Consider the following 16,384-nt stretch of genomic DNA (forward strand, 5'->3'; position numbering starts at 1 on the left):
AATTTTGAGGGTCTTTGAAAGGCGGTCGCCAAACAAACACATAAAAAGCCCTAGCAGCCAATAGAAAGTCACTTTCAAAAAAATACTTAGATACTTTCCATCTGTGTACCAAGCCTTAGTACCCAGCATAAGATATCAGTAGATGTCAGTAAGAAATGGTGGCTAATAATTTTAGCTATTGTCGAGTCTCGATTATGTCTTGGAACTATATATACATCTTAGTATGATGTATGTGTTCTCTTGTAAAGTCCTACACCACAAGGATTTGGCATCCAAGTAAATATTAGACCCCTGTAGGTTCTTATTTAGCAACGATCTAACAATGGGTTAAAATGCCCTCCAATTAGCAGTGGCAGTTTTGCTTATATAGCACATTTTATTATCACACATAAACGTATTATGTGTAAAGCCCTAACTCTGACTTATCTGTGAAATGGGCTTTTGATAGTTCAAACAGAGGAATAGCAGGAATGTCCTCACTTTCCGTAACTGTCCTGGCTCATAAAGGTAAAACATGAATATAAAAATACACACACAAGCATAGTCTTCACATGCCCCTAGGCCCTTTGGGCAGATGGACTTCCCAGATACTCCCTCCCATGCAAACTGCGGTATGCAGGCTTGTTCAACGTACACAATCACATTTGAGTCAGTCAGCTGTGAGAAACACGAGAGCCAAGATGACCAGAGACAATGAGCTCACCATAAACAGCCGGAATGAAATTGTTGTCGGCGCTGTCGTGCTGTGACGTGGGTGTTACGTGCTACAGCTCCAGTTTGATTTCTTCAAAGTGACAGAGGCCTCAGAAGAGGTAGGTTTTTTTTCACTGTGCTGGCAGACCATCGTCAGAGCTTGTGTAGGATTTAGACAGGGAGACAAAGTGAGGCAGTCACCATTTCCCACTGACGTATTATGCTGGGGACTAAGACTTGGTATAAAACAGATGAAAAGAGGAAAAAAAAGGTGGATCTGTGTTTTACTTTAAACGGTTATTAAAGTGTCAAAACAACAGACAAAAATTCAAATAATTGTGATTTCACAAATGCAGACACTGTTATACAGGAGCAAAGCACCAGAAAAGAAACATTCTTTTTCTGTGTGAATATGGCATCTAGGGATGTGCTGAACATCATATGAACTATTTTGGCAATACTATGACTGATGGCTGCTACCAACACCACTTTAAATGTCCCCATGTGCCATTTTCTACTGGTTGAACATTTGAGAATGTAGCTGGGTGTGTTTGGGAGAGTGTGTTGAGCACATGATGGTTCAGCAGCTGTGATGTTGGCTTATGTAGTAGGAAAGGTTGAGGGTGTGTAACAGCTGCGAATGAACAGGATTTGTCAATTGTCACATGACAAGAACTGGAATATGTAGTTCAATTCATATTCTAATAATACAATGAGAAATTAATGGATCTGCAAATACATAATCTAATTTCTAGGACAAACTTTCCAAAGTGGTACATTATATTCTCTACATTTACCTTTTACATTTACCATCTTTAAAGGGTTAGCTATATTACCTGATATTGTCCTAAAAGAAGCTATTAACTGATCCCCGTGCTTTTAAAAAAATTAATTTGGTAGAAGTTGTCCCGCTTCACATGTTCTCCAAATTTTACCCAGTTTTATTTATCCTTCATATTCATATCTACAGCATGTTTACTTAAAAAACTATCGTGAATATATAATTAAAGCTCCTACAAGGAATAATACCAGACGTGGCTTTAAAAACCATGGATTGCAGTATAAATCTCCAGGTCTCACCAGAGGCTCATAACTTTTTATTTGAATTTCATTTCCTCATAAACTCCCCCTCAATACCCACACATTATTAACACACACTGCAGGACTTTTATAGAGCATATTAATCAAAGAAGACATATGGAACAGTGTTTATTGCAGGTCTTAACAACACCGTCACAACACAATGAGGTTAACAAAAACACATTTTCTGTAATTTTTTTGTAATGTTCACTTTTGCAGAGTGAACAACACTTGGCTGGAAACCCCCCCCCCAACAAAAACCAAACAAAAAACCCTGTAAAACAAGTGTGTTTCACTACTCTTTTAACATTTAATTCTGTAGTGTCTGAGGTGTTTGTTAATTAAAGTGTTTGGTTGCCACAGCTGTGATAATTTAACAGTACTTTATTTTTAAATTAATAAACACAAATTAAAATATTTATCTAAGTTTGTTGAGTTTTATATTTACATAGTTTACATAGTTTTAGTCTTTAAAAAATATAGGTCCTATAAAGTATTCAGTGACTTCTTTCTCTTCCAAATCTCTGCAAAGCGATATGGAGAGAGGCATTTTTCTTGACCACTTCAACTTTAAATCTAACATTTCTCATTTCCATCCCTGGAGCTGTTATTTTTAAAAAATACTGATCTGTCATAAAAGACTTGAAGACTCTTCAGCATGTTTGCTGCAGAAATTCAGTAAATAGACTCACACTAATAAGGTCACCCTGATTTTCTCTTCTCCACCTCGTACTCTTGTTCTTTAAAACTGTGCAAATGGCTTTACTCCTCCACTTTCCTTCTCCGCCCCCTCTCCCTCTGCTACCTTTCCTCCTCTAACAACAGTGAAGGCTGTAAATGTGCATTAATAAACTAAAGTACGATAGGTTTTGATGCCCATCTGGGATCTGATCTGGTTGGCAGAAGGCACAGGAAGATGCTGCCCTCCATATTTGCTCTGCCAGAGACTGTGTTCTTGGCGGAAAGGCTTGGTTCAAGGACTATTTCAGTGCAGTAATTAATAAAGAGTCTTGTCACAACCTGTGAAGGCTTAGTGGTGATATGATTATATGGTACTCACATCCAGTTACACAACTTCTCAAATTTTAACTTTGAATTTAGTGATATAGTGTTTGAACCGCTCAGTACTTTGTCTACTTTGCTCTTTACCTCTATGTAGTTTGAGGTAGAGTTTACTTAACACTGACCCAAGACCCGATGACCTCATACTAACTTATAGTAATGTGTAATATAGAATGTGAGATTGCCATTTGCACTTAGTCAACCATGAACTCAGACATTAGTTAGTGCAGTTAGTTATTGGATGACTGCTGCCACTGCTACCTAGAAGGCAGGTGCACTGCATGCCATTATATAATACTATTGGACAACAAGAAATGACAAACTTAGTGGGTTTAAATAATTGATTATGTCAAATACTGATGCTAGTTTACAGCTTTTGAATGTTTTAATTATTGTTTTCTCGTCAGATTAAACCGACTGACTACAGGAGATCTATAACTACTATGCTCCAGACAATGATACTTGGCTTCATGGGCCAACAGCATGGATTCGCTCTTTCTCTTGCACTCAGCTGCAGGTCTCACACTGAGATTACCTCCTTCTATCCAACTCACTAGATGACAGTGCTCTGTTGGCAGCAAGCAATTTCTCATTTTTTTGTATTGAGCATCTAAGGCCACAAATACCACTGGACCTCTCAAGGACACATTTATGGCTTTTGCAAAGTGTTTTACATGCTACTTATTTTTCTCTCCCTTTGCTCTCTGTGCACCACATGGTGTGCTTTTGAAGAGCAATTGCCCACTTTAATTAAGTGCATCGATCCATTAACACGAGTGGCATCTTTCTGTTCACCCATTCATAGCTATATCACATGTTTTTTCATCAAAAAGCAACAAATGCTCCGCTTGGAGCCAAGAGCAGTCAAACAGCTGCTACAGACTTCTGCAGTGCATTAATGAACTTGCCATGTCATTTGAAAGCAGCAACTGTTTGAATTTCTTTTTTAGGCTAAGGAGTAATTTTATTATATCACATTCTGAACTGGTTAATAAAACAAAAAGGCTGCAATCGGCCACTTCCAGAAAATTAATCAATTACAAGCTTCACAGGCAGCTTAATGTCATCAAAAATGTAACCAAAACATTTATTTTTTAATTTTTTTAAATCTTGCAACAAGATTGACTGTCTGTTTTTCCAGAATTGATTATGAAGATTTTATGTATTTTATGTTTTAATATCCACTCTTACCATGTCAATGCCTGGTTAATTTCTTCAAATCCAAGGGCTTTTGGAGGAGATAGTTGACACTGTGCTAATCGTCTTATGCTTAAAAGACAGATGTTTCCTATTAAAATCCCCATGGGAAGATGACTGCACATCAAAGTATATGCTTTTAAACACCGGCAAGCCATATAGTGTGATGGACAAGCTACATGTTCTTTCGATCGGTGTAACGTTATTCGTAATGTTCTACAGCGAGCGTGGGGTTGATGTGAAAAGAAAGTATAAATCGTATGTGACTTTGAAGTGGATTTGACATGAGATATATCATAAGCTACTTGGAGTCACTTACCTCTCAGGCTTTGTTGATCCTATTACCCTTGAACCACCTCCCACAATGTTTCAGTCATCCCGCAGTCAAAGGCCTATTAATCAGCAGGCAGTAGTATAGACTTTATGATCCAGTTTGCTCTCGTCAGCTGTTAATTGCGGTGAAATGGATCTTTAACATTAATCTCTCTCAGCATGAGTGCGTGTTTGAACCCAGAAATATTTGAATGCATGACGGGGAGGGAGATGAAACATTTTACATGTTCATCTGTGCGTCTATAAATGCTTGTGTGCATACATGCAAAGTAGCACATTAGAGCAAAAGGTGAGAAAAAAAGTGTCAAAAAAGGTGAAATTACATGTAAAAAATTACTCTCAGGGCATGTTTTATAGTAAGGTTAAGAATAACCAAGCACTTAGGTTTACAATGATCTTTCTAGACTTCTCATAAATATCCATTATTTTTTTCTTTGACAAAAACTTTGTCAACCCCTGCTAGTTATTCTTATTCTTCCTTATTCACTTGCGTAGTAGGTAGTATTATGGTAGGTGCAATACTGCACTGTTTGAGTGCCAGCGGGATAACTATTGGTGCTATTGGTTATGGTGCTATTATGTATATTATACTGTCTATCATTACATATACCAATATTTACATTTTTAAATATAAATGATAGCTTTTATACTTCTTATTATTAAGGGATCCCTACATTGGAAGTCTGTTATACTGAACCCTATTATTTTCAATGCCACGCTGTGCAGAAATACACCTTTATTTCACTAATTTGCAAGCAGAAAATCCTATGAGAACTTCTGATAGCGCTCTACCACAGTAACTCCTACAGTAACTTGCTAAGACACCTCAACAGGGGTCACAAATTATGTTCTAAGACCACTGATGCAATTTTAGAAGAAGAGAAACAAGTGTTCTGCATGTTACTACAGCAGTTTTAAAAAGGCTTTTCTTTTTAGTAACCTATTAAAGCCACCAAAAGTAACTCAGTCGATTGGGCTCATACTAGACGAGTTGGTCAGAAGCTTCTACTCATTGTCCTCCTTTGGCCATACCTTTTTCTCCTCATGGCAACGTCTTAAATTCCTTGTTCTGTTGCGCCTTAGTTCAGTGGACCAAGACTTCCTGTTTTTTCCACATTGTTTTGAAGCTTATTGTTTGAGAAAAGACACAATATTTCAACACCTACTCATTTCTAGATGAATAAATAGGACACGATGTCTGCCGCCCCTTTGAGGCAGACTCATAGCTTCTATACATGGTACATATTGGTGTAAATGGATTGCTTTTGCTGGGGGAGCATGACTGGAGCTATGGCCATATCATGTTGCATTTGAGTAATTGCTCTGTGGTCCTTTACAAGTTGTGCTTTCTTTCTACTAATGGAATTGGATTCTGACATAAGTTTTAATATACTATAATACTACTGGAGCATGACAAATTATCTGAAAACATACACAATATTTTACATTTCTCCATACGCTAAAGCCACAATTTAAAAGTTTAATTCATCTATAAAATATAACAGCTATTAGACATAATGAAGGCTAAGCAATGCAGAAACCTTGGTTAGGGTTTATTATAGATATAGAAAGATAAAACAAAATAAGGCTGCTAGTGTTTTTCTGGCTGGATCAGATTCATAGTAATTAGAAAGGTTATCTATTAGATGAGCTTATGGTATTTAAAACTACCACTCCATAAAGTTGCTGGTTATGTAAAAAAAAAAAAAGAAGCAAAAGAAAAAGAGACAAAGAAAAAGTGAGTGTGACAGTTCAGAGGCATGATAGAGCAGGAATAAAAATGCAAGCTCATTCTGCGTTTCAAAGAAAACCTCCAGTTCAACTCGACTTACTTTCTCTGCTGCCTGCAAGGTGACTTACAACCAAAATAAAACTATTCTTTCTTGAGATTGAGCCACGCTGAACCAAAAGCATCCCAGAAGACAATGTGCTAGATTCTGCTTCTTGTAAAACTACATTGAGGCCAGGCTATTTTTGAAACACAAACCTCAGGCTACAGACCCGTTTTCTGTGCTTAATTTTGATTCTAATTTAGTGAGTATGCTATTTGTCAAGCACGTGATGCATGTGCGTCGCCTTCGTGATGGATACAAGCCATGACTTGAGTAACTGGTGCAAATTACCAGTGCACCTATGGAAGTCAAAGCCATTTCTCTAGATCTGACACTACATCAGTTGGTTGTCCTTGAACCTCATTTGACCATGGCAGATGGAAGTTTGAGCATGTGAACAATAATACCTGTTCATATTAAGCCTGCTCCTTTGTCCCACAGTAACATAGATAAACCCAAATATGAAAATGAGCACAACATTGTTATTGTGCCTTACTTACTTTATTCTACATACTATAAATACGCAGCACATCTACTGTACTGTTGCACACATGACCTAATGGTAGGGGGTGTTAAATAGATGTTCAACTAACCAAAGCAAGATATATCCTGCACTGCCCTGCACTTTATTTGTAAGTATTTCTCCTTACTGTTAGATTTATTCCTGTCAGAGGGGCAGGAATATCTATTGCAGTTTGCTGGAGGTCCAGTGCGGCAGCACTGGTGTCTATAGATCACGGACTATCACGAACCTGGCTGACATTTCACTCTGTCTGTGAGTGGCTGTCCTGATGGAGAGTGAGGTACCAAGCCTCGCTGTATCATCCATCATGCGTCCTTCATTCCCAAATATGCGTTCTTCATCAAGGCCGGGGAGAGGATGAAAGCTGTAAAACATAGTGCCTACCCCCTCCTTTGCAGTCGTCCTCTTAGCCCCATCGTCACTCTTTTTTATTACCTCTAATGAGCCAACAGTTAGCTGGCTCATTAATAATTGCTGGCTGTAATTAGACATTTGTTGTAGTTCTCAAGAGTCTTTTCTCCCTGTCTTTTACACCCGTTCCCATTTTCTACATCAGCAGTGACCTCAGAAAGGTATATTTAGTAAAAATGATATAAAGGATTAAATATGTAGTAAATGGTTTACAGCTTAACTCTATCGAGCTTTGGAATAATTATAATAATGGCGAAAGAGTCTATGTTTAGTTTTCTTGTGAAGAATACAAAGCAAACATGGGACAGGGAGAAAACTGCTAAAAGATGGAGCGAATATTTGAATATTCTCTTGACTGACTCCTTTCTGGCATTGTTTTGTGTTGCTATTTGAATCAGTCTGAGCTACTTATTTATATGAAAAGTTACCGGTATATATAAATATATTTTTTGCTGAGTTGAACTACTGGAGAAAGGTTATCTGAGAGCATCAAAGAGGAGCAAACATGCCGCTGAGTTGTGCAGGACACAATTTATGTGATAACTGATTGTTCCAGGTGTGGAAAATTGAATATATGCTCTGCGTATCTATCTATTAAATATGTGAGGAGACACATACTGTGCCAAGCAAGGGACGTTCTGTACTAACTTTAGAGTTTATGGTCATTGTTTAGGACTCTGGTCTTGCTAAAAGGTTGTTTATTTAGTCTAATAAGCTGGCTTTTTCCACTGTGATTGGAGTCTTGGTGTAACTATTATCAAGTCATAATTCCTCTGTTACAATTATATATATATATATATATATATATATATATATATATATATATATATATATATATATATATATATAAAACACCCAGCACGCCCCTGCGGGCAGTTTATCCTTCAAACTCCTGTCCTCTACCAGAGGCCTGGGAGCTTGAGGGTCCTGCGCAGTATCTTAGCTGTTCCCAGGACTGCGCTCTTCTGGACAGAGATCTCCGATGTTGTTCCCGGGATCTGCTGGAGCCACTCGCCTAGCTTGGGAGTCACCGCACTATGTATATATATATATATATATGTATATATATATATATATATATATATATATATATATATATATATATATATATATATATATATATATATATATATATATATATATATATGAAAGCTCCTTACCATGCATGGAGGGTTTCACCCCAAGTCCAGCACCCCGAGGCTGTACGCTAAGCGGAAGGAAGGGGGGCCGGGGACTGGTGAGTGCCAGCACCACAGTCCAGGATGAGACAAGGAAGGAACATCCAAGAATACATTGGGAAGATGGCCCCAACTGACCGAGTGCTCAGTGAATACCTCAGGCAGCAGAAACCCAAGAAAGAGGAGGGAGACGAGGAACCATCATGGAAGGACAGGCCCCTGCACGGTATGTACCACCGGCAGATAGAGGAGGTGGCTGATATCCAGAAATCCTACCAGTGGCTGGACAAAGCTGGACTGAAAGACAGCACAGAGGCACTAATCATGGCAGCACAAGAACAAGCTCTGAGCACAAGATCCATAGAGGCTGGGGTCTATCACACCAGGCAAGACCCCAGGTGCAGGCTGTGTAAAGATGCCCCAGAGACAATCCAGCACATAACAGCAGGGTGCAAGATGCTAGCAGGCAAGGCATACATGGAACGCCATAACCAAGTGGCCGGCATAGTGTACAGGAACATCTGTGCCGAGTATAACCTGGAAGTCCCGAGGTCAAAATGGGAGATGCCCCCAAGGGTGGTGGAGAATGACCGAGCTAAGATCCTGTGGGACTTCCAGATACAGACGGACAAAATGGTGGTGGCTAACCAACCGGACATAGTGGTGGTAGACAAACAGAAGAAGACGGCCGTAGTGATCGATGTAGCGGTTCCGAATGACAGCAATATCAGGAAGAAGGAACACGAGAAGCTGGAGAAATACCAAGGGCTCAGAGAAGAGCTCGAGAGGATGTGGAGGGTGAAGGTAACGGTGGTCCCCGTGGTAATCGGAGCACTAGGTGCGGTGACTCCCAAGCTAGGCGAGTGGCTCCAGCAGATCCCGGGAATAACATCGGAGATCTCTGTCCAGAAGAGCGCAGTCCTGGGAACAGCTAAGATACTGCGCAGGACCCTCAAGCTCCCAGGCCTCTGGTAGAGGACCCGAGCTTGAAGGATAAACCGCCCGCAGGGGCGTGCTGGGTGTTTTTTTTTATATATATAATTTTAATAATAACAATTATAATTATTAACATTAACAACAACAATCTTAATCATAGTCATAATGTTGCCTAAGTTGGATTTTTGAACTATAATCACACACTGATTGCCATTTGCTGATAGACATATTGCTCCTATACAGAGTCCACTGTTTCCATTAAACCCCACCATAATCAACAGTTCAGGAAAGTCAAACAATTTATGAGTACATTAATAACAATACAGCACACTCTGAAAACATTTTAGTGACTAAAAGTGAAGATGCTTTAGGACATTTAAAAAAAAAATCTAGCTTATATTTAACTTTTCTTTTCCAAGTGACTTCAAACAAAGTATAAAAATATGAGTTAAAAGAATGAGTGAGTGAGAATAAACTCAAATTAATATTTTATGGACCCACCCATGATCTTTAAAGTAGTAAAGTCCATGTACACCTGCATAGTTTTTACTTGGAAGGTTGGTTGTTCTTCAGCATCATAAAGAACTTGCAACAGCTTTCTTTGGCTGTAAGGGCATTGGGTGCCTCGTGTTGATTCTTGTAACCACAGATGTCTATGACGTTCAGGGCTCTGACTCCTTTTCCTTTTTTAGTCTAGCTATATGTTTGGGATTGTTGATTTGTTGCTGGTGTGCAGCACATAGACTAGATGAAGAACATTTTATCTCTACAACACAGTGTTCAGTAACTTATAGGTTATCTTGAAGACTAGTTAAAAACATTAAGTAAGGCCATGTGCTGCTTATATACTTTTTCATGCTGTTTGTTTTTTAATCTTAGAGTTTGGAAGTCATAGTGGATTGCACACTGCTCTGTCAGGATTTCCTCCATATGGTTACAACATATCAAAGTCAATAAATGACAGGTATAATATTAAACAGTCAAAACAAGAGTACAAGATGTTTTTTCAAGATATGTGTGAGGTGTGTATGTACCTTGACATACTAGGTGTTAAAGTACAGTGCATCCACATCAATGTGTGCTGAGGGTCTGTGTACGTGTTTGTACATCTGAGTTTGTATTTATCAATTCATGGATTAGCCCTCTGGATGAGGCTGGCTGAAGTTTACATGCAATACAAAAAGATTTAATATCAGATCATCAGTTGAATGTGAGGGAAAATGAGTCATGAGTTATATGTAAAACCTTGGAATTATTCATAATGTCATTTTTCTGCAAATGGAAGATAATTATGTTGGTCACACATGTCATAGATGAACAGGGTATTACTCCTATTTGTGGTTCAGTGGAGGCAGATGATTAATGGCCTTCTCTTTTGTCATTTTCATTTAATAATAAGTGTGTCAGAGAGAGGCATGACACTGAAATCCATTAGGATAAAAAAATACAATTTATTTGGACTGGTTTGCTTGTAGCTAATCCATCAACAGAGAGAAAATAGGTCAATGATTAAAGCACATGCATTGTGCCTGAAAGAGGACGGATGCATTAGGCCCAGTCCAGACCGAATCAGAAACACAAGGATCTTCACAAGACCCCAGAAATCCTATAGAGACATGCAGAGTCAAGTTATAAAAACTCTCCTTAATGTCACTTGTCCCAAGCATGATTTCATGAAAGCAAATGTGGCCACCCAGTGTGATCTGGGGGGTTGTGCATGGCCTTGCATTTGCTTGCCTACTCAAAATAAATGGGGTGGATATGTTGTCAGAAAGGGGCCTTAAGATTCTGGGATGCTTGCTTCATATATACTGTAGCAGACTGCACGTTTGCCTGCTTTGGCTTGTCCACAACTTAATATTATTCTCCCAACCCCAATCACCTCATTTAAGTGCTGGTCCAGTGCCTGCTAAAAACCTGCCATAACACTGAGTTTGAACATTGAACTGTTCTTGGTCCCCTTATCTTTTCTTTGTGTTATTTTAACACTTTTCCTTTTCAGAGACTAAGGATATATATAACACAACCCCCACTGTTGTTTATTTGTCTGTCTGTTATTTGAGTTATTTTTGTGATCTTAGTGTTCTTTATCTGAGCCTGTCTATTTCTTTCTTATTCTCTTTTATCCTCCTGTACTCTCTCTCCCTGCTCTGCCTGTCAGTATGCATTTTAGTACCGTTATTTAATGCTGTTGCTGTTGCTAATGCCTTTTTATTTGCTTGTGTTTTTGCTGTTGTTGTTGTTTTCTTTTGTTTTTATGTGGTTTCTAACCCCAGTTCATTCTGTTATGGCACACCGCAGTCCAGGATGACGCTGCCCCAGGTACCCAGGAGTACATTATGTTACGGCAGGATTCCATCCACTCTGCGGATATAAGGAGTAAAGGGTCCCCCTTTCGTGCTAAGTGTCACGAAATCTTCTGCTGCCCACTGAAGCAAGTCGCCCACAAAGAGAACGCAGAACCCGAAGGTTTGTTTGCACCCCTCCTTGTTTTGATTTGCTGATGCTCCTCGCTTCTTTCGACCACTCTCATCTCACCCCCTCTTCATATTCTGTCCCTCCAAACGAAGTTTTTTTTCAAAATTTCTGTTCCATTTTTAGAGAGCATCTGGTGCGCTTCTGCATGTGTGTGTTTGTGCACGAAGGCGTGCGTGCAAGTGTGCGTGTTGGGCATATTAGACGACCCAGTGCTGAGGGGATATTCGCTAGCAGAGAACTTGTAGGACGGCGTCTCTCCCTGGGCCTCGTCCAGTTTAGTGCGTGTTTGTGTGAGCGTATGTGTGTCTGCCTGCATACCCGTTATGTTGGACTGAGGAGCATAGCATCTGTAGCTCCTGTCCACCCCTCCCTACCCCAAACCATTAACTCGGTCATTGCCACCCTGAGGCGCATGCACAGACCAAAACAAAGTGCAAAAAGAAAAGGGGTTATAGATTGAGGCAGCTGCTGCCCTAATGAGTTCAATGACTAGGCGATTTCAGTATGTGCTTCCACTTAAACTGGCCCAATAAAGCAAAACAAAACAACACAAGGCTGTGAAGATTATGTTTCATATCCATGACTAAAGAGTGATCTACTCATCCACAGACTGTCAAGTCAGCAAACCCCTCCTCCCTCTCCTTCCTTCCCGTGTTTCCTATGCTTCTGCCTGTGGTTCAGTGGTCTTGGTTTTTGCAGCCTACCATTGCTTCCTTCTTTCTCTCCCTGCCTAACATTATTTTGTTTTACATTTCCTCCATGTTTCATTTTCCTGCTTCAATACTTGCTGTATGCAGCTATGGGGAGAAAATATACCTGCATATAGTACAAGTACGCAGAATTTGTTAAGAGAAGTCCATGTATAAGAAAAATAAAAAACAAAATAAAAACTTTCTGCTCCTAGCATGTCACTGCACCTTGCTCTTTCTGGCATTCAGGTTCTTTGGCTACCTCATTTATCATTCAACCTTCTGTATGGTATTACGATTGTAGAAATTGCTTTCCTTTACAGACATCGTGATTGGTAAGAGATGAACTCTCTCACACATGTTGTCTACAGTGTGCTGGTCTATATTCTGCTGTATTTAAATGTCATGTTTGGCACAGAGTTTCTGGACCTGTCATATTAGTTGACCTGTTGATAACGTTCTCTTTACTCACTGAAGGACTTGCACACACGTTCTTATCCTTGTGAGGAAAGAAAGTGAGGGTGAGAGAGATAAAGTAGTGGTATACTAACAGAGGTCTGGCTGGAGAATTACAGATGTATTATTCAGTTTGTCTGCAGCTCCAGTTGGACGTGACTGAATTTACAAAGGAAGGAGGGGAGACTACAGCTCTTACGTAAGCTGTTCATGAGGATGTCATTTATGCTGATGCATGATGTGAATGGAAACTGTGTTATTAAACTGATCTATGGAACAGGCCGTGTAGACAGATACACAGATTATAAAGAATATGTAATTGTCTCCTGAAAATCTTTGCAAAAGCACAAACTCCCACATTAAGAAACAAAACAAAGATGTTTTATATTTTTTGGTAGAATGGCAACAAATTAGCTTTTACATTCTTTGAAAAGACGGCATTTAATGTAAGTTTATGCGTTCTGAGAAATCTGGGCAAGAAAGTCAGTCCCGTCACACTGTTACCATGGCAACAGCATTTCAACTGCTTTGTGTTGCTTATTAATGATTTTCATGGACTCTAGCTTCTAGAATACTTAGCTCTGTGTCTAACAGACTTTGTAAGTCACAGTGGACTGCAGTCCAGGCTGTTGCAGTTTGTTACATTTTTCCCTCTATGGTTAAACTACATCAGTGACAGTAAATAAAAACTATCACAATAAGTAGTAAAAACAAGACTTCTTTTGTGCCAGCAGGAGTAGATTGTTGAACTGTGAACAGTGACACTTGCTTTGAAGAAGTATGAACAGCAAGATCCATTAATTACCTAGGCTTTAAGAAAGTCAATCCAATTCCTCTGATGCATATCCCAGAACTACACTGAAGTGGCTGAAGTGGGACCAGTATATTAGCTTTACACGTCCAGAGACATGTGTGACATTCTCAGGCCTGTGTGGGTCGCCTGCTGTCAAAGAGTTTGTTCTCTGTATTATCCAAACTCTCCTTGACTCAGTCTGTGTAACCATCTTTTTCTCTTTATACTCAAATCATTGTTTTCTGCTTCTGTTTTTCTCTTTAGCTCTGTTCTGTGTCTCCACAGTAGAAACAAAAGATGGTGCCTGAGGAGCAGATCTGTGTAAATATCCATCCATAATTCAAAGTACTGCAAGACTTTGTCTTTATAGTTTGAGGCTATATGATATATACACAGACAGACAACTTTCTAAGGCAATCTGGGAAGTAAAGTGCTTAAATCATATATATATAGTATTTGCGTGTGACATACTTAATAAGCTGTAGAAGTATTTCCAGCTGAATTATGCTTTCCTGTCCATTTCAGACACAAGATGTTCTTTCACATTGGCTGACTTTAAATTGCAGGAGTTTTAAAATGCTAACTGACGTAGAAATGTGACTGTGTTGCAGAAAGAAATGTCACATGCTGTCACTTTTGAGATACCCATTTCACAAACTTGTCTTTATCATATGTATCCCTGTCTCTTGTTCTCTTTTTCTGTCTCTCACACACATAGACATTTTAGGTGTCACACATATTCGCATTCAAATGCACACGAGGAACTTGAATAAGTTATGGTATAGATGAATAATGTTTTTAAATTGTGGTTATTGGGAGAGTCCTTCTAAATCAATTTTTAGACGAAGTGATGAGGGACAATATCCACAGTCCTTGTTCTCTCAAAAAGCTTAGTCATTGTCAACTTATAGACTTATACCTATACACAACTTTTAGCCAAAGAATTACGTAAGAAAACCTAATTTTTCTAGGATTTTCTCTTTGTGTTTGTGCAAATTGTTTCTTTTTTAATTATAATGGGCACAGAGTCACCCACAAAGAACCTTACACAGAAAGCAAGGCTGCCACTGGTGCCATTCTGTAAAAGCTGTAGCCATGCTGGATACAAAGAGTAACTGCCTGTTTGTAGTCGCAGATTTCCATCCCGTTAGGCCTTTTATTTTCATTCTTTTCACAACAGCTTGATATCTTGAACCAATCACAGCTGTCGCTGAACTTGTAATGCTGACACATTGGGGACCAGGACCTGTGCAACATTTATGCTACTACCTAATGTGTTTCTACTGTACTGACAAATATTTAATCTGCTGCCAAGGAAATGAAAACAGAAATGCCAGAGGAGTAAGTAGTAGCACCATTTATTTCCCACTTATGCATGATGGTGAATCACCACAAAGTTGCAATTACATTTCAGGGGGTTACTTTTGCTGCTGATAATAGCACAGTCTGTTGGGGGATCCCACTGCGGCCTGCACATTACTGCAATATCAACAAGACCAAACATGCAACCATTAGATGCACTCATTCCACAGTAGCAGCTTGTCTAATTTTCTCTCTGTCCTTTGCAGTCTGTCTTTCCGCATAAAGGCAATAATTCCAAGTTGATGCATAAATAGACTATGCATGAATAAATCATGTGTATGATAATGCGATTTGGTACCTGGAGAGCGCAGGGTAGCAGAAAAGCGTCAGTGTCATATCAGCACTGCATGGTCTTCTGCATTTACCTAACCTCTCTGATCATATGTAAGGGGAGAAATTTGTATTTTGAATTTTATGAAAGTCCTACTGTGTACTTTTAGTCTTATGTTTCTCTTATGTGCTTTTAGCCTTATCCAGATGTAAGTACAACTGCTATACAAACTTCAATTTTTTAGTCATTTTGATCAGACAATAAAAAGAGTGCAAATTAAAGCCACTCAAGAGTTGTTATGCAGAGGCCTCCTACTGGTAGGACATGCCTGAAACGCATTTAGTAAGATGCTCCAATCACCTTAATTTGCTCGTTTTGATGTGGAGGAGCAGTGGCTCTACTCTAAACCTCACCCGAATGACCAAGCTCCTTGCCCTCTCTGTAATGGGCCCAAATAGGGTCTGCTTGTGTCATGAACTAAATATGACATCATCACAGCCCCGTCATAAATTATAATGGTATCGAGGGTACACCAGAGTTGTTACAGTTTTCTCCTAAATGATAGGCAATAAAACCAAACCTCTACATCAGCAGTGGTATACCAATAAAAGACGTGAAACGAAGGAAACGAACACATCATGAACACATCTCTTCTTCATCTTATCTTTTCTACTTGCAGTAGGATTTCCCTCTGTATAATCTGAACATTTATGAGATTCTGCATTGACATTATTAGAATTTTATTTTTAAAAACTTACATGATTGTGGTCACCAAGCTAGCTGTGTCATGTGTACAACGTTACAAAAATCGAGAAGTTCATGACAAGCCGAAATACGCCTAAGCAGAGCTTGCACCAGCATATGTGATGTTACTTTTGGCATATGCCACCATAACGGTGGGTATAATGGGCCCGCAGTCAAGCCACCCACTTCATGCCTTGTGTTGCATACAAACAGTGATATCATCACAGTTGTGTACCAGAGGGATTAATAATGTTTCTCTGATTCTGATTCAGAATGATAGGTATTGCCACTTACAGAGGTGGCAAAAGTACAGACTTTCTTTTCTTAACTACAAGTACAGATATTA

The 16,384-nt window shown here is 39.2% G+C and overlaps 1 protein-coding gene across 2 annotated transcripts in view; it reads left to right on the forward strand.

The window, feature by feature from the left end:
* The window catches only part of fgf13a (fibroblast growth factor 13a), a 99,247-nt gene that overhangs the window by 38,687 nt on the left and 44,176 nt on the right, over positions 1 to 16,384 (forward strand). Inside the window, exon 3 of one of the 2 annotated variants that reach the window (XM_026144991.1) lies at positions 11,547 to 11,714. The exons of the other annotated variant lie outside the window; for it this stretch is intronic. Coding sequence (XP_026000776.1) covers positions 11,547 to 11,714 — 168 coding nt within the window. The remainder of the gene's footprint in view (positions 1 to 11,546; positions 11,715 to 16,384) is intronic. 2 annotated transcript variants of the gene reach the window in all.

The sequence above is a fragment of the Astatotilapia calliptera genome, chromosome 2, assembly GCF_900246225.1.
Source record: "Astatotilapia calliptera chromosome 2, fAstCal1.2, whole genome shotgun sequence".
Classification (NCBI taxonomy): Eukaryota; Metazoa; Chordata; class Actinopteri; order Cichliformes; family Cichlidae; genus Astatotilapia; species Astatotilapia calliptera.